General features: G+C 35.9%; 1 protein-coding gene across 1 annotated transcript in view; it reads right to left on the bottom strand.

Moving 5' to 3' along the window:
* The window catches only part of COPG2 (COPI coat complex subunit gamma 2), a 119,770-nt gene that overhangs the window by 55,343 nt on the left and 40,151 nt on the right, over positions 1 to 24,276 (bottom strand). The window contains exons 6-9 of the mRNA XM_057732563.1: positions 16,840 to 16,915; positions 15,252 to 15,344; positions 14,184 to 14,270; positions 12,945 to 13,102 (exon numbers count right to left, since the gene is read on the bottom strand). Of these exons, the coding sequence (XP_057588546.1) occupies positions 12,945 to 13,102; positions 14,184 to 14,270; positions 15,252 to 15,344; positions 16,840 to 16,915 (414 nt within the window). The remainder of the gene's footprint in view (positions 1 to 12,944; positions 13,103 to 14,183; positions 14,271 to 15,251; positions 15,345 to 16,839; positions 16,916 to 24,276) is intronic.

The raw sequence follows: 24,276 nt of genomic DNA, 5'->3' as shown, positions 1-24,276 counted from the left end.
GAGCCACAGCTATTGAGCCCATGTGCTGCAACTACTGAGGCCCACACGCCTAGAGGCCGTGCTCCGCAACAAGAGAAGCCACGGCAGTGAGGAGCCCGCACACCACAACGAAGAGTAGCCCCCACTCACCGCAACTAAAAGAAAGCCCGTGCACAGCAAAAAAGACCCAACAAAGCCAATAAACTAAAATAAATAAATTAATTTAAAAAAAAAGAATTAGAGACTTAAAAACTTAAAGGCATGACAATCATGCCTCACCCAAGAGAGAGTATCGATGAAGAAAAAAATGAAGTTTTTTTTTTAAAGGAACCAAACAGAAACTTGGAAAGTGCATAACTAGAATAAAAATTTCAAATCTGCTTAGATAAAAAAATAAGAACCTACAATAAGCTGCCTATAAGGGACTCACTTTAGGGCGAAAGACACACAAAGATTGAAAGTGAGGGGATGATTGGGAGATTGGGACTGACAAAACAAACAAACGTAAGAATAGAAAAAAGAAAGTGAGGGGATGGAAAAAGATATTTTATGCAAATGGAAACAAAAAAGCAGGGGTAGCAATATTCATATCTGACAAAATAGACTTTAAAACAAAGTCCATAAAGAAAGACAAAGAAGGACACTATATAATGATAAAGGGATTAATACAAGAAGAGGACATTACACTTGTTAACATAAATGCACCCAGTGTAGGAGCACCTAAATATATAAAATAAATACTAACAGACATAAAGAGAGAAATTGATAAGAATACAATAATAGTAGGAGATTTTAACACCCCACTGACATCAATGGACAGATCTTTCAGACAGAAAATCAACAAGGCAAGAGAGATCCTAAATGACACAACAGAACGGAAGTACTTAATTGATATCTACAGAATACTTCATCCAAAAAACCAAAACCAAAACCAAATACACATTCTTTGAGTGTTCATGGAACAGTCTCTAGGATAGACCACACACTAGGACACAAAACAAGCCTCAATGAATTTAAGAGGACAGAAATTATTTCAAGCATCTTTTCTGACCACAACAGTATGAAACTAGAAATCAACCACAGAAAGAAAGATGGGAAGAAAAAAAAAATCACATGGAGACTAAACAACATCATACTAAAAACCCAATGAATCAACAATGAAATCAAAAAGGAAATCAGAAAATAACTTGAGACAAATGACAATGAAAACACAACCTTACAAAATCTATGAGATGCAGCAAAAGTAGTTCAAAGAGGGCAATTCACAGTGATACAGGCCCTTCTCAAGAAACAAGTAAAAGCTCAAATAAACAACCTAACCTACCACCTAAAAGAATTAGAAAAAAGAATAAACAAAACCCAAAGTCATCAGAAGGAAGGAAATAAAGATTAGACAGGAAATAAATAAAATAAAATAAAATAGAGATCAAAACAACAAATAGAAAAGATCAATACAACCAAGAGCTGGTTTTTTGAAAGGATAAACAAAATAGACAAACCTCTAGCCAGGCTACCAAGAAGAAAAGAGAGAGGACCCAAATAAACAAAATGAGAAATAACAACCAATACTGCAGAAATACAGAAAATTATAAGAAAATACTATGAACAGTTATAAACCAACAAATTAAACAATGGATAAGAAATAGAAAAGATTTTAGAAACATATAGTCAGCCAGAATTGAATCAATTAGAGAATAATTTGAACAGACCAATCACTAGAAGTGAAACAGAATCTGTAATAAACAAAAAACCCCAAAAAACCCCCTGCAAATGAAAGTCTAGGACCAAATAGCTTCACTGGGGAATTCTACCAAACATACAAAGAGAACTTATACCTATCCCTCTCAAATTATTCCAAAAGATTTAAGAGAAGGGAGCACTCCCAAAGTCATTTTATGAAGCCACCATCACCCTGATACCAAAAAACAAAGACTACGATAAAAAAAAAGAAAATTACAGGCCAGTATCTTTGACAAATAGAGATGCAACAATCCTGAAGAAAACTGAAGCAAACTGATTCCAATACATATAAGGGATCATACACCATGATCAGGTTGGATTCATTCCAGAATCACAAAGATGGTTCAACATATGCAAGTCAATCAATATGATATACCACATCAACAAAAGAAAAGACAGAAACCACATGATCATCTCAATAGGTGTAGAAAAAGCAACAATTTGATAAAATTGAACATCCATTCATGATAAAAACTCTCACCAAAGTGGGTATAGAGGGAATATATCTCAACATAATAAAAACCATTTATGTCAAACCCACAGCCAACACAATACTCAATAGTGAAAAGCTGAAAGCCTTCCTGCTAAATTCTGGAACAAGACAGGGATGCCCACTCTCACCACTGCTATTCAACATAATATTGGAAATTCTAGCCTCAGCAATCAGACAGGAAAAAGAAATAAAAGCTATCCAAATTGGAAGGGAATAGGTAAAATTGTCATTATATGCAGATGACATGATACTCTATATAGAAAACCCTAAAGATCCACACAAAAACTATTAGAACTAAAAAATGAATTCAGCAAGGTAGCAGGGTACAAGATTAATATACAGAAATCTGTTGCACTTCTTTATAGTAACAATGAAATATCAGAAAGTGAAAAAAAAAAAAAATCCCAGGAAAAAACCTGACTAGGAAGATGAAAGACCTATATGCTAAGAACTCTGAAACACTGATAAAGGAAACTGAAGATGATTCAAAGAAATGGAAAGCTATCCCATGCTCTTGGATTGGAAGAATTAATATTTATAAAATGGTCATATTACCCAAAGCAATCTACAGATTTAACATTAACTCTATCAAATCACCCATGACATTTTTCACAGAACTAGAGCAAATAATCCTAAAGTTTATATGGAACCACAAAAGGCCCAGAACTGGCAAAGCAACTCTGAGGAAAAAGAACAAAGCTGGAGGTATAATCCTCCCAGACTTCAGACAATACTACAAAGCTACACTAATCAAAACAGTATGATACTGGCAAAAAAACAGACATACACCAATGGAACAGAATAGAAAGCCCAGAAATAAACCCACACACCTACAGTCAATTAATCTTTGACAAAAGAGGCAAGAATATAAAATGGGAAAAAGACAGTCTGTTCAGCAAGTAGTGTTGGGAAAGCTGGACAGCTACATGTAAATCAATGAAATCAGGGTTTTGAGGGTCATAATCCCTCTCTCAGGGTGAGAAAAATGGTTCTGACAGATCTCTGTACACTGTCCTAGGATGAAAGGGCAATGTGGAACCTAGTGCAACTAGTACTGCTCCAGTCTATGAGTTTCACCCAATGAATGTTACTCCAGTAGGTTAGGTATGAGTTTTGCTTGGATATTTGTGCTCATTTGCATAAAAATTGTTACAGCAAGGTGGGCATCAAATCAGGTTTCTACTGTGGCTTTCTGGAAGTGGATCAAAGGAGAGAGATCAAAGACTCATTTTGGCATTTCGGCAGCATGGCCAATCACTGGGATGGCTGGTCTCACTAGCTGCCTGTGGTAAATATCCCTAAAGTCCCAATGAATGAAAAACCAGGGGGATAAGACTGCCTAGGTTAGAACTTCTTGGCTGTTATTAATGGTCTTGGTGGGAGTGTCCCAGGAAGAGGCAAACTCATCTGAGGGGAAAGCTAAACAATCCCTGATAAAATTATATACACACACATAATGAGAAATAAGGATACAAAGCAAGAACTGGGAAACACTACTGCAAATAAATAAGAGAGAAGGATTTATTCTACCATATATCTACAGTATCATAAAGCTTTGATGATAAGGTGATGTTTTGCTGGTACAGGGACAGAAATATAGAGCAGTGGAGAGCAGGAGCCCAGAAACAGACCAATGCCTGTAAGGATGCCTGTTTCATGGCAAACCTGATATTGCACAGCAGTGGATATAGACAGGTATTTCAACAAACGGTGCTGGGACCACTGGGTATCCATATGGGAAAAAAAGACTGCTACCTCATACTATATCCAAAAAACAATTCCAGGTAGATTATAGACCTAAAACATGAAAGTTAAAACTATAATGCTTATAGAAAACAATACAGAAGATACATTTGGGAACTTGGGGTAGAAAACATTTCTTGATCAAGACACAAAAAATATTGCGAAGGTAAAAGAATGACACATTTAAGAATATTCTGTTCATTAAGATATCAAGAAAGGCAACAGACAAACTTGGGTGGGAAAGCTATTTGCAATATATACAACTAACAAAGGACTCACATCTATAGTAGAGAATAACTAGAAATCAATAAGAATAAAGCAGATAACCCAGTGCCCCCCCCCAAAATTGGGAAAAACTCCAATAGGTATTTAAATAGAAAGACTATCCAAATAGCTAATAAATATAGAAAAAGGTTCTCAAACTCATTAGTAATCAGAAAATTACAAATTAAAATCACAATGATTTGACAAGGATGCCAAGACAATTCAACGGAAAAGGAACAGTCTCTCACCAAATGGTGCTGAGACAATTGCAAACTCATACTGCAACTGCATATCCACATGCAAAAGAATGAAACTGGACCCCTACTTCACACCATATTAAAAAATGTCAAAATGGATCAAAGACCAAAATGTAAAAAATAAAACTCTTACAAGAAGGAAGCACAGATGTAAATCTTTGTGACCTTAGATGAGACAGGGGTTTCCTAGGTTTAATAACAAAAGCACAAGCAGCCAATGAAAAAAGACATATTAGACTTCATAAAAATTTAAAACTTCTGTACTTCAAAGGACACTATCAAGAAAGTGAAAAGAAATGCCACAGAATGGGAGAAAATACTTGCAAATTATATACCTAATAAAGTTACAGTATCCAAAATATATTTAACAACTATTACTAACAACAATAAAAGAAAAATAACCCCGTTTTTTAAATGAGTGAAGGATTTGAACAGACCTTTCTCCAAAAAAAAGATATACAAATGCCCAATAAGCACATGAAAAGAGGTTCAAACTTGTTAGGGAAATAAAGCCTTTCCTGCTGCCAAACCAATAACTTATTTGTACAATATTTTTCAATAAAACTTTTCCAGTGGGGGAAAAAATCCACACTGATATACCTCTTCACCCCTACTACAATGTATATAGTTTAAAAAGACAGACAATAGTGAGTGTTGGTGAGGATGTGGAGAAATCAGAATCTTCACACACTGCCGGCAAGAATGTAGAATGGTTACATTAAAACCACTCTGTAAAACAGTTTGGTACCCCTCAAGAAGTTAAACATAGTTACATTACGACCTGAGGATTCTACTCACAGGTAAATGTTCAAGAGAACTGACAACATGTCCACATAAAAAATTATGCATGACTCCCAACAGCCGCATTATTCACAATAGCCAAAGAGTCGAAACAACCCAAATGTCCATCAACGGGTGAATAAGTAAAATATGGTATAGCCATCCAGTGGAATATTATTCAGCCATAAAAAGAATGAAGTACTGATACTTCTACAATATAGATGAACCCTGAAAACATTATTGTCTAAGTGAAAGGGACCAAAAACTAAAGACCACATGTTACATGATTCCATTTATATGAATATCCAGAACAGGCAAATCCATACAGACAGGAAGCAGATTAATGTTTTCCAGGGGTTGAGGGGACAGTAGAATAGGGAGTGGAACTGTTAATGAGTTGGGGGTTTCTCTTTAGAGTGGTAAAAATATTCTGGAGTTAGTGGTAGTGGTTACACAACTGTGAATATGCTAAAGACCACCGAATTATATATACACTTTAAAAAGATGAATTTTATACAGCTGATTCACTTTGTTGTACACCGGAAACTGGCACAACAGTGTAAAGCTATTACACTCCAATAAAGATGGAAAGAAGAAAAAAAAAAGATGAATGTTATGATATGTGGATTATATCTCAATAAGAAGTATATAATATGCCCCTTAAATTAGTAAAATTTTACTGAAGTTTGACAATATCAAGCCTCGGGAAATCCCACACTGCTAACTGGAATGTAAATTTGTACCATCACTTTTAAAACAATGTCTAACATTACTTAGTAAAGAGATGTATACCAATGATCCAGCAATTCTATTCCTAGATACATACCCTAAAGAAATGGATGCTTACATACAAAGGGATAAAGCATGGTAATGTGGCAGTGTGGTATTAGGTACAGGGAGGCTATTTATGGCATTTCATTATTAATAAGTGCTCAAAGCAGAAAATAATCCAAATGCCCATTAATAGAAGAATATAAATAAACTGGGAAGTATTCAATCAAGGAAATATAAAATATAAAAAAAAAAAAAGACCCAAAATATTGCATGATTCTATAGACAGAACGTTCAAAACGAGGCAAAACTAAACTTTACTGTTTAGGGATACATGCACAGGGGGGTAAAAATCTAAATAAAAGCAAAGAAGTGACTACCATAAAAGTCAGAAAGTGGTTTCTACTGGGGATAGTTATGACCAAAAAGGATACATAAAGCATTTCTGAAATACCAGAAATGTACTACTACCTAATGCATATGATCATTGTAAGAGTGTCTCAGAGAAAGTGGATATAATGTATACAACTCTAACTTTTATGCATTTTTCTATACGTACATTATGTTTCTCAATTAAAAAATTTTAAAGAATATTATATATTCTCTCTTGGACACAGGGTTATAAATCCAAGGTCAATTTTATTATCAGTGATATATGGATCAACTGATTTGCCACCTAAGAGAAGTGTTTAATTTCTTGTATTTAAGATTTTGCTTTACAAATTTTGAAACAATTCTATTAAGTATATGCAAGATCATTCCTGTTATACCGTTTTTAAGACTATTACTTTTGTCAAGATACAAAATCCCACTGTCATTTTTAATGCTGTAAACCTTGATTCCTATTGGGGCTTATATTAATAATGCTAAACTGAACTTTTTTGTGTTAGTATATATCTAGCATATATTCTTGACATATTTATTTAAAATGTTTCCTTGTCATTTTTTTACAAGTGTCTTAAGTAAAATGCTATATAGTAGGTCTGTTGTTTTGTTTACCCAATCTGAGACTCTTTTAGTAAGTGATCCTTTAGTAATGTAAGTAAAGCATTTACATTTATTATAATTGAAATATTCTGTTTGCTAGCCAGCCTCCAAGATGGTCTTTCCAAATCTCCAAGTTTGAATATCTACATCCTATGCAGTCCCCTCCCACATTACACTAGGATTGGTCTGCATGACCAAGAGAATACATCAGAGGTAATGGCACGTCACTTTCAAGATTAGGTTATAAAACACTGACAACCTGATTGCAGCTTCATGAGGAGCCCCGAACCAAAACCAGACAGCTAAGCTACTTCCAGATTCCTGACCACAGAAACTGTGAGATAATAAATGTCGGCTAATTTGTCACACAGCAAGAGGTAACTAACACATTGAGACTAATTCCACCCAATTTATTTCCTGTTTTCTATTTATATACTTTGTCTTTATTATTTTTTTCCTTACCAACCTTCAATCAAGTTTTCTTTGTTCCATTTTTATTTCAACATTATTAAAGCTTCACATTCTGCTTATATTCTTAGTTACTAACCCATATATTTTTCTGACAAAGTTTAATATCACTAACAATATCTTCCTCCCAAACAAAAACAAATAAACCAAAACAAACCAAAAAAACCTTAACATGCTTTTACTTCCATCTACCACCACTATTTATTATGGTGTTGTCCTCCTGGAATTTTTGAGCTTGTCATTAAATTTTAAAGTTACAACACCCATTGAGAATCACCTAAATAAACAGGGAGAATTCCATTGCTCGCTCTTACTCCTTAAATCCCACTATTGCCTTCTATTTGTACTGGAATAAAACTATGAATAATTCTTACAAAGTGACTGGCTAACTATTTATGTTTGAAAATACCTTTGTCTCAACCTCACTGAGGAATGAGTTTGGCTGGGTATAGAATTCCAGGCTGACAGTTATTTTCCCACAGCACTATGAAGACAATGCTCTGCTGCTGCCTTCCATGCAATGCAGCTGAGAGAAACAGGAAGTAAAACTATGGATCAAATTATCTTTACTTAAAATTTAGAATTTTTTCTTTATTCTTGATGTTAAAAAAAATTCACTGTTAGAATGTGCTTGCTTGTTTACCTGTGTCCTTCATTCTAATGAGCATTTGGTGCTTTTTTTGTTTTTGTTTTCTTAACCTAAAGATTGTATTTTTTCTTTGTGCAGGCCTGAGAAATTATCTGCCATTTTAAAAAGTTAACTTTGTATTAAATTATAACAAAAATAAAGAAAAACACATGAGGTAACTGTTACAGATTGAATGTTTATATTCCCCCATTTCCCACACCCCACCAAATTCGTATATTGAGGCCCTAACCCACAGTATGACCCTATTTGGAGATGGGGCCTCCAAGGAAGGAATTAAGGTTAAATGAGATCATAGGGTGGGGTCCTGATCTGTTAGGGTTAAGGTCCTTGAAGAGACAACAGAGAGCGCTCTCTCTCTCTCTGCACGTGCACCAAAGGAAGATCACGTGAGCACACACTGAGAAGGCAACCCAAGGGAAAGCTCTCACCAGACACCAACGCTACTGGCACTCTGATCTTTTATCTCCTAGCCTCCAGAACTGTGAAAAAATAAATTTCTGTTGTGTAAGTCACCCAGTCTGTGGCATTTTGTTATGGCAGCCCTAGAAAACTAATACAGTAGCCAACCTTGAAGATGCCCCTGAAACTGTTTCCTAGTAGTCATTCCCTTGTGTTGTCCCCATTCACACTGAATACAACTGATCTTTTTTATCCAACAAAAGACTGCAGAAATGTTGGAATGTGTTTTCAAAGACTAGGTCATAAAAATGATTGTGACTTCCACTTCGTACTCTTTTATCACTTGCTCTGGGGGAAGCTAGCCTCAATATTATGAGGACATTCGAGCAGCGATATGGAGTGGTCTACACAATAAGGAACTGAGGTGTCCTGCCAACAGCCTACATTAAGGTGCGAGTCACGTGAGTAAGCTATCTGGAAGCAGACTTTCCAGCTTCCACCAAACCTTCAGATTACTGTAACCCTGGCCAACATTTTAACTGCAACCTCACAAAAGATTTCAAGCAGGAACCATGCAGCTAAGATACACCCAAATCCCTGGCCTGTAGAAATTCTGTGGGAAAATAAATGTTTATTATCCTTTTAATCTGGTCAAGTTTCATAGTAATTTGTTATACAATAATTAAATCATAGGTGAATTATTACAAACTTGTATGTGGCAAATCATAAGTGAATTACAGCAAACCTACCATGATAAAGAAAATAAATATTTCAAGCACTTCAGAAGCCCCCTACATGCCACCTTCCAAGCACTACCATCCTGGTGCCCTGAAGATAAATACTATCCTGGGACTTCCTAGGTGGTGCAGTGGTTAAGAAGCCACCTACCAATGCAGGGGACGTGGGTTCCATCCCTGCCTCAGGAAGATACCACATGCCTCAGAGGAACTAAGCCTGTGAGCCACAACTATTGAGCCCATGTGCTACAACTACTGAAGCCCATGCACCTACAGCCCATGCACTGCAACAAAAGGAGTCACCACAACAAGGAGCCCGTGCACCACAATGAAAAGTAGCCCCCACTCGCCACAACTAGGGAAAGCCCGTGTGCAGCAACGAAAACCCAATGCAGCCAATAAATAAATAAATAAAATTATTTTTTAAAAAAAGATAAACACTACCCTAACTTTTAATACTATGGATTAGTTGTGCCAGTTAAGTCTGAAATTAACTTATACAAAACTATACAGAATATATTTGTTTGTGACTTCTCTGAGATTTATCCATGTGGTTACATTTGACAATGGTAATCTGTTCATTTCCGTTGTTGTATACTACTGACTATATGAATATACCACAAATTATTTTTTGATTTTAGCACTGATGGACGTTTGGGCTGCTTCCATTTCAGGGCTATTATGAAAAATAGTACTAAAAGTATCCTTGGTATGTCTTTTGACACAAATGTATGCATTTCTGTTTGGTATTTAAAAGAAGCCAATTGAGATTCTGATTGAGGGGTCAATGAATCCATGGATCAAAATAAGAAGACGTGATATGTTTATAGTACTGAATATTCTAATCTAAGAACATGATATATCCCTCCATTTACTCAAGTAATACTTTAAATAACATTTGATAATTTTCTGTGTAGAGATGTACACAATTTTTGGTAGATTTATTCCTAAGGATTTGATATTAATTAAAATGGTACCATCTTTTCAAAATTGTATCTTATTGATTGGTTGCTGGTATGTAGAAATAAAATTGATTGTGGATATCAGCCTATCCAGTAACTTTGGTAAATTCATGTTATCAATTCTAATAGGTACTATATAGTTTATTTCGCAGTTTTTACATACACAATCCTGTTGTCTGCAAAGACAGTTTCATGTCCTCTTTCAAATCTTTAGATATTTTATTTTTGTCTTAACTTACTGCATCAAGTAGGACTTTCTAGTAAAATGTTACTTAAAAAACAGGATTAGCAAGCATCTTTGTCTCACAATCTTTCATTGTTCACCAATAAGTATAAAGTTTATTGGAGATTTTTTGGTACTGTTATCAGAATAATAATGTTTTCTATTATTTGCTTTGAAAAGATATTTTTAATTACAAATTGCCACTGAATTCTATCAACTGCTTTTTAGCATCCATTAAGATGTTAAGGTTTTTCTCCTTTATTCTTTAAATGAGAAATATTATGTTGATTTTTGACTGCTAGATCAAACTTGCACTTCAGAATAAATGCACACTGGGAAATACTTGTTCATTATTTCTTCATATATCTTTTTTTTTTTTTTTTTTTGCTCCATTCTCTCACATCTCCCTCTGGAATTCCAATTATATATCAAGTGGTATGCCACCACAACAAAGAGTAGCCTCCACTGGCCACAACTAGAGAAAGCCCACATGCAGCAACAAAGACCCAACACAGCCAAAAAAAATAAATAAATAATTTTTTTAAAAAAAGAAGTAAAGAAAACTAGAGGAAAAAGAGTTTCTTTAAAAAAAAAGAAAGAAAGAAAGAAAGCTGGTCTTAGAGGATCACAAAGAAGTCAGGAACTTGTTATTGTAAACCGGAGTAAGGTGGATCCTTGTTATGTACTGGCTGAGAGCTTAGTGAAACTGTCTTGCAGTTATGTGGAAAGTAGAATTTGTAAACAAACTTGGATATTTACTTGAGGGAATTTCCAAAGAAAGTGGTGAAGTTATGACCTGGTTTCCTCTTGCTGCTTATGGTAAAATGTGAGATGACAAATTTCACAAGTGAACAGCAACTTTGACCTGTAGTTCTAGACTGCCTGGAACCTCCCCTTTCTACAGCCTGCCCTGTGGATTTTGGACTTGCTTTTAGCAAGCTCCAAAACCACATATGCCAATTCCTTGTAAAAAAAAATCTCTTTATATTTTCATCTCCTATGGATTCTACTTCTCTAGTTGAATTCTGATACAGTGCTTTTAAGTTCTAAAATTTCTTTTTAGCTCCTTCTTTTAGTTTCCATATCCTCTGTTCACTCACTATAACTACTTCACATTAAAGTTTTTAAAAAATTTACAATAGATGCTTCAACATTTTTATCTGCTAATTCCAACATCTGGGCTATATCAGGGTCAGTTCCTATTGACTGCTTTTTCTCTTAACTACTGGTTACGTTTTCCAAATTCTTTGTACTTCTGGCAATTTTATTTTATTTTTATTTATTTATTACTGTATATAGATATTGTGAATGATATAATGCAAAGACTCTAGAATTTAAGCTGTTTCTTTAGCAAGCAGTTAACTTAGCTGGGATCAAACTCCAAACGTTATCTCCTCCATGGTGAGTTACAACTGAATTCTCCATTCAGTTCTTTCAGCTGACAGCTACTGCTTTTTGTTAGGTTTACTAGAGTCTTCCCCTGTATATGCATAGTTGAATAGACAGCCAAAGATTTCTGCAGAGTTTAAAACTGATTTTGAGGCTCACTGTACCTATTGCTCCCTCTTTCTCAGGATTACCACTCTAAATTTTCACAATTCTTCTAATTTCAAACTGTGTTCTGTCCCCACTGTCCATTAAATACTACAGCTTTCTGTGATCCCACACCCAAAAACTGTTGGGTACCCTCAGAGCCCAGCCAGATACACACAAATCTCACCTAGTATAGTTTCTGTCTTTCAAGCATCATTTTCCCTCCAGTTTTTGCCCACTTCTCACCACTCATCAGTACTTTTAAACAGTGTGGGTTTTTTTGTTTCAGGGAAGCACAGTGTTGTACTAATGATATAATCATTATTTGTAGGAAGGCTAATATAACCAAGCTACTCTACCATTACTGAAAGCAGTAAGCTCAACTGAATATTTTTTAATATTCCATTTTATCTTCTTTGTTGATACTTATATCTCCTAGTTTTTTTAATGATTATTCAAGAGATTACAATATTCATCCTTATATTATCACAGTCTACCATCAGACAATATAACACTACTTCATGAACAGTATAAGAACTTTATGCATGTGTAATTCTACTAGTCTCCCTCATGCGCTTTAAATAAATAATTAAATGCCATACTTCAACATTCTCTTTTATAAAAATAAAAAAGATAAACAAGATGATTCTTAATGTCACTTCCACCTTTCACATTTAATTACTATATAACCTATGATAAGTATTTTTTGTTCAATATCAGTTTGTTATGTATTATATTATTAGCAATCATAACCTATTAAGTATATATACCAGAGCATACATTAAATTAAAAATAAAAGTTGTGTTACTTGGAATCCTATGATTTTTTTTCTTAATTTGAAAACATCAAATCCATCTGTAAAGTCAGCATTACCCAAGAAATATTCATAAAGGAAATAAACTCTGAGGTATGTTAACCAGCAAATGGAATATTACTTAGGTTTAGGTGAAAACACTTACCCCTCTTCATTTTCTTTTAGTAAGCGACTGGCAATTCGAATCAACATGCAGTAAGCAAACTGTGATTTGAGACCAGATTTAGTAAATTTATTCAACATCTTAGAAACAGCAAGGCGATCATTCTTTTTAAGGTGATACAAAACTCCCAGTGCATGGTACTAAAGAACAAGAAAAATAATGTAATATAGAGAGAAGGCTGAGTAGGAAGAGGATAAAACTTACATAAAAATAGAATCATATGGAATTAAGATCTGTAATAAAAAGACACCCAAGTCTAATGTATACAAATAGAATATCTTTTTCATAATGAATCAAACACAGGCATGATTGAAAGGATGAGAGTTTCTAATTTACCCTCAGAAGTTTAGATTAGGTAAGTATTAAGGGGTGACATACAATCTGAAGATGGCTCTGGCAGGTTCAGCATTGCCCCATCCATCCTTAGTACAAAGGCTCTCAGGTCCAAGGCTTTAACCAGTGTTACAGGTCTTGCTTAGTGGCTTTAAAGCATCTGTGGTCATGTTAGTGGTTAAAGGATTAATCTCCTAAAGTAGGCTTATGGCATGTAATTATCATGGCACTTTGTGTAAAAGCACAATGATCAGAGTTAGGAGGGTGAGAATGTTTCCCAAGGGAAAAATTACTACTCTATTTCCTCACAACTTAATATGCTAACATGAGAAGTAAACACTGAAAGGGGATAAACAAGTACCCTCTCAAATACAAACGGGGTACTTTACATAAAATTATCAGTTAAGAATTTAATCTTGGTCCTTTTAATTAAGAATAGCCTAATGAATATCAAAAGATCTTTCCAAAAAAACAGTTTTAAAGCTTCACAAAGTGAAAATTACTCTTTACTGTTTTTATAATATCTAGTATAATCAAGGCCTGACGAGCTTGGAATTGAACATCCTTCTTCACAAATTATTTTTCAAACAAAGGACTGAAATGAATTATGACCTCTGGAATGAACATCTCAAACTACCACTGAATATAAGAATCTTTCTCAAACATTCTTACAGCTTCTACTGAATACTATAGCAGGGCCTTTGGTGGTAATCATAATTAGTGGGAATACTCACTTAAGAATATGCACTAATAGGCTACTTAAAATTAAGCTGCTTAATATTAGCCTTTAGCTAATACTCATCTGAGGAATCAATAAATTGCCCCTAAAACATAGGGTTAAAGAAAGCTGATCTGGAGACATAAGCTAAGGTGATTCAATGACAGTACCTGGACCATAATATTATCACTTGAAGCAGCTTCTTGGGCTTCATTGACCCAGCGCTTAACCACATCATAGCTTATCTTCATCATGTGCTAAATACAGAAAAAATTGAGAACAGATCATGCATAGTCACTAAAAGTTTAGAAACATGAGTTAGTTTTCTTGGGAAATCACTAACAGACATTTCCAGGAAAAAAAAAAAAGAAAGAAAAGAAACAGCTTTATAGCTCTATAAATCTATTTCAAGTCTCTGAGACAACTAATAAACCTGAAAAACTTTCTCCAAGACCCCTTTGCAAAGGTGAGCATATGTTTGTGGGCTGGGAGAGGTGTATAAAGGGAAGTAATGAGAGGGGAAGGACGGGAAGGGAATGGATAATTAATAGGATGGCACTTAAATAATGTTAACATTATAGGTTTTACTTCCAGGAAACTCACCTGGAAGAAAATACAGAGCACCATAAAAAAGTAGAGTACCTGCTGTAAAACTTGACCAATTATATTCCAGAATCAGCAACTCTCGTGATTCAGATGATCTAATCCATTCACACATTAGTAACCAATTTTAATCAAATACAATGTGATAGGCTGCCATGAATAAATTTTGTTTTGATGAAAAAGAGAAAGAAAAGATATTACTAAAACAAAGAGCACTTCCTAGGAGGAAACTTAGTAATGGGACAGTCGACTTTGGATTGAAGGACACTGAAGACACAGGGCACCAACAAAAGCAGAGGACAAAGAGACAAGAGGTAGAAGGGCAGGTCATAAAGGAAGATTTAAAGAAAGAGATTAGCTCTCAGTTTCTTCCCTGATCCCCATCCCACCCTTACCCCCCATCTGTATTATATGTACAACATAACCTTCTGATTACCAAAACCTTTCAAACTTGAAATTTTGTTTTTAACTGCCCATTTTAATTACTCAATGTTCCTCTGTCAGATAAAGCATTCTTGTATAAAGTAACAGAAATGTATACATATTTTAAAATGTTTCACTTGAGAGAATCATACTGATAGTTTTTGCAACTAGAAATTGTACCATGCATAAGAACCAGTTATTTGTTCACTTACTAAGGAAGATACCAATGCTGAACTTGATACACTGGAGACCTTATCCACAATGGCCTGTTTCATGTATCTTTCAATGGCTTGCAACATTGTTCCCTAAGAACGTTCATAAAGAAAAAGCAGTTGAAGCAAAACATTTTCATGCAAAATTACCACTTCAAAATAATTTACAAAAACAAGTCACATATTTGTTTCTGTGCAAATATTTAGAATGCATTAAAAAGCTTATCATATAATAATCAGATCCCAGAGGGCAAAACCCAGATAACCAAGTGGCAACTTCAAGAAGAACACTTAGAGTGTATGTAAGGAAGAGGAATAACTGTTCCACAATGAAATAAACTGCCTCAAAGTGGAGAATCCCAGTTTGGAGGATATATACAAACAGAGGCTGAACCTATCAGGGATATTATAAAAGAAATTCTTAAATAGGGATGCTTTTAAAGTCCTGAAGATACCTCTATGTGTAGGGCATATATTCTATATGGACCCTTGAGAGTCCTATAAATCAACTGTAATCTCTAATTATTTTAGATACATAAGAAAGTAAATGTGGAATACGCTACTATATTGAATCCTCAATATGAAATCCTCTGAAAATCAAGTTCTTTTTAATGTATCTGGAAGAAAACTTAGCACTGGGAAGGTGGTGGCAGGTGAGGATGCATAAGTACACCAAGATCAAAACTTAGATGAAGAGGGTCTTATTGCTAGCCCTGGCATGGTCAAGTCTTATGCTACTAATTTAATGCTAAAAACAAAAGCAACCACAACAAAGTAACTGAGCACTGAAAAATATTAAACCATTTCTATTACTCCTTCTAGGATCCAGATTTACCATTTAATCCTGCTCAACTCTGAAATTTGAGAAGATTGCAAACATATAAATAAAACATACCTGATCATGAATATAGCTGAAATATTACTCAACTTGCTTGGCAATGCCCAGCCTGTCCTTCATTTTAACCTTTCCTGCTCAGAGTTCCAAGAAAGGGACAGCCTAACATACTCTATAACCTCATCCCTCCCAACACAACAGACTAAGTCAAGGTTAAACACCTGACTTGGACCTAGGTGGATACAAGCCACCGGCTGGCTGATGGCTATTCAGATTGTCTCTCTTAAATATTTAAGTGAGGGGGCTTGAGCCTGGTAAATGATGGATCATAACAGTAAATATGTGAGAACCTCACTGCTGAATTCCTTAGAGCTGCCCTATTTCTTGTTCTGGTATCTGGCTGTAAGCTTTACCTCAAATTCTGAGAGATCTGTATTTTGTAATAAAGCTTTCTTTTTTTTTTTTAAGCTAAATTCCGGATGGGTTATTGTTTCCTGCAAGCAATGTGCCCTGACTATGACAAAAGTCCATGAGAGTAAATATATAGAGAAATAGATTAATCTAAATAAACAAAAGGAAAAAACAATCTAAAAGAAAACAAGCCTGGAGCCACAAAAGCCACCAGAAATAGTGGTCGTGTTTCTCTTCTGCTGATGATTCACAAAGTCAGACAGCAAATCCTACTAAATTTACATGGCTACCTGCAGATAAACACAGGTCCCCTTTGACACCTCAGTAAAACAAAGAACTTACATCAGTGATTCTGCAGAGAGCCCTGATGGCTGGGCCTCGGTACACATCTTCTTTTCCAGTCATGTCCTTCGTCAGACTGAGAAAAATCAAATTAGTTACCATGAGATTAAAGTTTTCTCTTCTGTGGAGTCCATCCCTAGCTAATTTCACTTGTTCCCCAAAATTATCTTAATGTAGCTATTGATTCAACAAATATTTACTGAGTGTCTTCCCTGGATAAATATAAAAACTATTGGGTAGAAGACTATTCTAAATCTTAAGAATATAGCAGTGAGCAAAACATAGTCTTTGCCTTCATGGAGCTTACATTCTAGTGGGGAAAGAGATATTAATCACAAACTAAATATATACATAATTTCAGATACTGATTACTGGCATAAAACAACTGATATAGAGAGCCTCATGCTGAAATCTCCCCAAATCCCCAAAATTCAGACTTAAAAATAACTCTTTAAATGAAACTGACTAAAATGATTACTTCATGAGGTCTCTCTCTCTCAGGAATGGCTTTCTAAAATGACAATTGTCAATGGTTTCAGATCTTTCTGTGGAGCTGCAAAAACAGGCAGAGGAGTGTGCACTGAACTACGAAATTCCATGTCTCTTACCCTTCCTTCTCTTGTCCCCTGTGCATTTATACTACCCTCAAACTGACCATCTCCTCCCTCCCTCAACTCCCCTCACATAATCCAAAATGGCCTCCAATTCCAATTCTCTCCTTTAGGGCACCAAGAAGAGAACGTTGTGAATAACTGACAGTCCTTCAATTTCTTTCAGTTTTCAATTATTAAAGTATTTCCCTCATATAAAAATCCATTTTCAAAATATTCAGAAAGATATAAAATATAAAGTCTAAGTTTCTCCTCACCCACCCTAGCCTGTAATGCTACTCAACTGGAGACAGTCATTATGAACAGTTGCCTATGTTTTCTTAAGGAAGTTCTTAAAATATGTACAACCACAGAGACTTATTAAAATGCATGCCAATGGATCGCCACTCTTCTGGTACCTTCAATTTTACTTTATAATATAACTTGAAAATCTTTCCTTATGGACAGAGGCTTTAAATTTTCAGATATTTATATATATTAAAATATCTAAATAGTATATCTAAAATATCTTTTTAATGGTAGCACAGATTTCCACTGTTTGAGTATAAATAACTTATCAACCAGGCTTTTTCACAAATATTTGCATTTTTCCAATTAGATTAAAAAACTGAGGTTTGGGAGGTTTGATTCCTCTGAGTCCTCTCTCCTTGGCTGGTTGATGGCATGGAAGTAGCCATCCGTAATAATGTATAAACAAAAAGGCATGGCTACATTGCAATAAAACTTTATTTACAAAATGAGGCAACAGTTCCGGCCATGGGCCATAGTTTGCCAGCCCCTGCTCTGTACTTCTGTTTAGCCTGGGCTGCCCTGACAGCAAAGGCTTACCTACAGATAGTTTATTTGGGAGTGTATTCTGAGGGAGAGGTAAAAAATAAAGAAGTAAACAAAGGAGGAAGCAAAATCAACCCAAAGAAGTTTTCTCTAGTGTGTCACTGCCACAAGCAACTGGTTATTTAATGACCAGTTTTCTGAGGAGTCTAATGAAATACATCTCAGAAACCACACATTCAAGGGATTAAAAGGAAAGAATTTATCCACTAGCTCTTCACTCCTGGTAGAGATTTAACCCAAGAGTGTTAACTCCCCATTCTCTTAATATCCACATGTTAACTCACACATATGAGTTCAGTGAGTGTACAAGAACTTGCAGGAAAGGAAGCAAAACGCACAGCACATGCTTGAAGTGATGCACTCTCGATACAAGTGAGCTGGGTCCTACAAGGAAATGTTGACCACAGCCACAGCTGGAAGCAAAGATGAGGCTGAGGAAACATGAGGTAGTTCAAAAGTGGCACCCAATACAGCCCATCCCTTGCACCCCTCACATTTGAGCAAGTCTTCTATTAAATCTAATCTATCACTGAGTCTTCATGATGGTAACCATCCACTATTTCTACAAGAGACAGGAAGATTAGTTGAACATGGTACAACCCGTACTGCTACAACTCATTTCAAAGCCATAGTTGATATTCATCACCTCCTTCCTATAACCACGCATTCTTTATTTCCCTCACTCTTGGCCAGCACTTCATCTCATCTAGGTTATGTGTCTGGTAGGTGACTCAAACCTTTATCCCAAGGGATCTGAGCCCTTTGTTGGATTTACCCTGGTTGGACCTTGGCTGTTCCCTAGTCCCTAGTCAACATTTTCCCACACATGAACACACCAAAAATATACTCAAGTGAATACCTTGAATTCTAGATACAGTTGTGAATACCTTGAATTCTAGATACAGTCCTCTCTGTCAGCTTTATATAGAAACAACCCTAGATCCTGATAGGGATCAAGGTCAATTACCTCTACGAGTATAGCAGCTCCTTTCACTATCTGCTGGTCCACTAGCATGAAGAACACAAAGTGACCCAATAGTAGCATCAGAAGTGTGGGATATTTCTGTGCTGGAGACAACCCACAACCCACAGGAACCAGGAGTCAATGGGTTAAATGCTTCCCCATTTTCATCCCTTGAAAACACTGTCCCCTGGGAACCAGGACCTCTAATCCACATTCAGGGTGAGAATGAAAAGCATAAATGCTACAAGTGAGTCACTGGGAGTGAGGGTGAGAGGGGCCAGTCCTACTTCCACCTCTTGATTCTGGACTCATCTATTCTATTTATTGATGACAGTACCATACACTGGCAATGGATTCAATGGATATATGGCATCTTGGAGGAGAATTTCTCAACCTCACAGGGTCCTACCTCCAACCTACTACCTCAGCTGAGCATTCAATAGGCCATCCCATCATGACACCAGGCTGTCTGCTCCTAGGTGAGGCACAATATAATAAAACTACTGTTAACAGGGGCAAATCTTTTCAAATCCACATGCGATATCTTTATTTACAAAATAAACTGCAAAAGGAACAGTTAAATAACTACTTTCAATAGCACATGTGAAACAAGAACCCACTATTTAGAGATCTATGCAGGTTTTTTATTGCCCCTGTTAACAAGAATAACAGTTAAAGGGATGGTTTCAAAATATGCTTGCAAATTGAGATAAGGACAGAAAGATTTAAAAATAATGTAAATTTTGCACAAACATGATACTGGTGGTGTATACTTGTAGCTGTTTAAGGGACAATATACTTATGCTGATTTTAGCCACTAGCAAATCTTGATTTAGTTTGATAGTGTCTGGAATTTTATTTTGAAGGATAAGACCATGGGGAAATTGTGGTAAAGACTGTTCATACTCTTTATGAAATAATTCTAAAAGTTTGCTGATCTGCTGTAAAATACATAGATATGTGTATGGTCAAATTTTTATTGTGGCCTCATAATTAAATGTAAAATTGAAATACATTTATTTGTTGTTGTAAAATATTTTTCAAACCCTGATGTTACCTTTCATAATAGTCTTTTTTTTTTTTTATAGTCAGTAATACAAAATAATCAAGTTCCTATGAATAAATGCATTTTTATTTCCTACCTGTTTGGGGAGAACTGCAAATGTTTAATTGTCATTTAACAATTTTCAGTTATCTGTTAAATAGTTCAACTGACTATATAGATTTTTTCCTATGCCACATATGTACCACTTCTAAATAGTAAATGATCCTTTACTGCTATATTTTAAAAGCAGTTGTATTAGGAAGAACTTTGTAAATAAATACTTAAAACTCAAAATAAATAAATAAATAAATAAAACTACTGATCTCCTTCCTAGTCACAAGCCCACTGTCACTCCACTTTTGCTATAAAATGAGTGGCAATGTCATGCAGGATACCATAAACAATAAATCAAGAATAACTGTTTATACCACAACCTGGACCTACTGCAAACCCTAGTTTATTCTATATGGTGTTTGGGTCATACAATTAAAAAAAATTATGTAGTCAAATTTATCAATCCTTTCTTTCCTTGCCTTTGGATTTTAGTCGTAATTACAAAACTTTTCCCTATACCAAAGTTAAAGAGGAATATACTCATGTTTTCTTCTAGTACTTATGGGATTTCATTTTTTTTAATTTATACTCCTCCTCTTAAGAGTTTACTCATGTATATGACGCGAAATACAAACCTAATTTTATCTTTTTCTAAGTGGCTACTTGGTTGTTCCAGCATAACGTATTAAAAAGTACATGTTGGACTTCCCTGGTGGCGCAGTGGTTGAGAATCCACCTGCCAATGCAGGTGACACGGGTTCAAGCCCTGGTCCAGGAAGATCCCACATGCTGCAGAGCAACAAAGCCCATGTGCCACAACTACTGAGCCTGCGCTCTAGAGCCCACAAGGCACAGTTACTGTGCCCATGTGCCAAGAGCCCCTGCTCCACAAAGAAGCCACTGCACTGAAAAGCCCATGCACCACAACAAAGAGTAGCCCCCACTCGCCACAACTAGAGAAAGCCGACACACCTACCACAGCCAAACATAAAATTTTAAAAAGTAAATAAATAAAAAGTACACGTTTACCCCAGTGATTAGAGATGCCACCTTCACCTTCATCATATACTAAATTTCCATGTGTCTTTGGGTCTAATTCTGTACTTTCCATTTGTATCAGAGAATTCTGAAAAATGTAGATCAGCATGGCTGAGGTGACACTTTACACAACTGTCACACAATTTTATTCCACTGGTCTCTTTGTCTATTCACATGTCAGTACCACACTGTTCTAACTGTACAGGCCTTAATATTTCACTAGCTGGTAGAGCTAGTCCTCCCTCATTGTTTCCCGTTGTTCAGTTATTTCCTGGCTATTCTTACATGTTGGTTTTTCCACATAAACTTTGCTATCAACTTTTCTAACTCTATAATATAACCTGTTGGATTTTTTATTGGGATTGAACTGAATTTATAAATTAATTTAGAGAGGATTAAAATCTTTGTAATGTTGAACTGATCTATTCAAAACAGAGGATACCTTTACATCTGCTCAAGTACACTTGGAGCATTTTAGGGCTTAAAATTTTTTCTTCCTCTTGCAAGTTTTGTGCATTTATTGTCAAAATAATTGCTAAGTACTTAATCTTTGTCATTGTTGCAATGGGGTTCTATGTGTGTTGTTTTATATAAAGGCTATTGATTTTTATATGTTAATTTTACATTCTGCTACCCCACTGAATTCTTCTATTGTTTGAGTTCATTTTATCATTATCTAGGGTTTCAAGGTATTCTACCACATCATCTAAAAACAGAGAGAGTTTATTTCTTTGTTAATTTACTCTTATGTGTCAAATTGGTTTCTCTTGCCTAACTGCATTGCTTAATACCTCTAGTTGAATAGTGGTGACTGTGGTTCTTCTGACTGCTTTGTCTCTTGAGAGTGTTCTTTTTTCTTGTTTTTTCTTACACTAATTTGTTGTTGAAAGCCAAACATCTCATGTAAGACAGCAGAGATGAAGTAAACTGTTTACCCCTTGAAGTGGGGACACATTTCCTCCTGCTAAGCTATTAGCTCAGGGGTTTGAGTTAATCTCTTTGGGAGTTGGACTGGATTTGGTTTCTTGTTGCTCTTGTAACACTCAGTGCTCCACAAGCTCGGCTTCAAATTCCTCTAGTGATACCCTATGATTAGGCTGAGGGCTGGTGTGCCAGAGTTTGTTTGTTTGTTTTCAATGTCTACCCTCAGCTTTTGGTATTTTCTTCACCCAGCTCCTCAGAAAGGATTGGTCTCTTGCAGGTTACTTACTTGTTGCTCAGTGCAGCGAGCAGGTAGGGATGGGAGGCTGTTCTTTGTTGTTCTAATTAAGCCTGTCTCAGGCAGGCACCCTGTTCCTGGATCTTAGGGTTGTGGCCTTCTCAGTACTTCTGCCCCTTCTAGAACTGCAGCTGACACAGTGCATATTCTTGTCACTCCCCCAGGGGTAGAAAGTTTTTCCCCTGTTCCCCTCCCACAATTGCAATGAGTTTTCACCAGTATCTAAAGATGAGTGTGTATTGCCATTACTCCTATAGCTTAAGGCTTTTCTTCCAGAGGGGAAACAGAAGGACAGGATCCAAGGGCAGTTCAATATCCCTGCCAGGGTAGCTGCTATTTCCTGTTCCCAGTTCTTTACCCTGAGAGAGAATCTCCCTCAGGACTCTCCCAAATATTCTATAAGCACTCAGTTGGGTCCATGGAGAAGAACCAACAAGCCTGTAGAGGCTCAGACCCCTACAGGCTTGTATTCGTGGCACTCAGGGGCTTCACTCTCTCTTGATAGTATATATACTCAGTCTCCACCAATCCAGCAATGAGCTCAGCTGAGCTTTTCTTACTGGTATCAGCCACATCTTGTCCAGCAAACCAGGCCTCACATCTCATCTAATCCTGCAAGCTCTGGTCTCTCTTTAGGTTTTGAGCCAGTGGTTATTCTGAAATGTCAGAGTCAACATTCTCGAGGATTCAGATAAATTGTTGAACTTGCTATTTGTTCAGCCCCCTTTTCATGGAAACACCGGACATAATGCTCTTTCCAAATCTCTATACCCCGGAAGCCTCCATTTAATTTTTGCTTCATTTCACCTGGTTAATATCTATAAGTGAATGAACTGGATCTTATGGTAGGTTCATGTTTAACTTTTTAAGAAACTGCAAAAATGTTTTCTTTCCAACATAATTTCACCACTTTACATTCCCACCAGAGATCCAATTCCTCCATATCCTTGGTAATATTTGGTAAAGTCAGTCTATTTAGTTTTTGGTCGATTCAAAGATGTATAGTGTTATCTCATGGTTTTAAATTGCATTTCCCTAATGACTAATAATGTTGAACATCTTTTCATTTGCTTTATTTGCCATGTATATATCTTCTTTAGTGGTGTCTATTCACAGATTTTGCATGTTTTTTTTTACTGTATTGTTTTCTCATTATTGAATTTTGAAAGCTCTTTATATGTCTTAGATACCAGTCCTTTATTATACATAATATATAAGTATTTTCTTCCAGTCTGTGGTTTCTCTTTTTATTTTCTTTACAGATCAAGCTTCTGATGTTATATCTAAAAAATCTTTGCCTAATTCAAGGTCACAAGGATTTTTCCATACGTTTTCTTTTGGAGGTTGTATAGCTTTAGGTTTTACATTTAGGTCCACAGACCTAAAAAAAAGAAAAAGCTACTTACTAAATTTTTCAGCTTTTGTATGTCTGAAATTGCTTTTATGTCAACCTTTTTTTTTTTTTTTTTTTTTTGGCTGCTTTGGGTCTTCGTTGCTGCGTGTCGCCTTTCTCTAGTTGCAGCAAGTGGGGGCTACTCTTCCTTGCAGTGCGCACACTTCTCACTGTGATGGCTTCTCTTGTGGCAGAGCACAGGCTCTAGGCACATGGGCTTCAGTAGTTGCAGCATGCGGGCTCAGCAGTTGTGGTACATGGGGGTAGTTGCTCCGTGGC

This window comes from Hippopotamus amphibius, chromosome 4 (assembly GCF_030028045.1).
Source record: "Hippopotamus amphibius kiboko isolate mHipAmp2 chromosome 4, mHipAmp2.hap2, whole genome shotgun sequence".
In the NCBI taxonomy this organism is placed as follows: Eukaryota; Metazoa; Chordata; class Mammalia; order Artiodactyla; family Hippopotamidae; genus Hippopotamus; species Hippopotamus amphibius.
The sequence above is the reverse complement of the archived record's forward strand: the minus strand, read 5'-3'. Positions and strand labels throughout refer to the sequence as shown.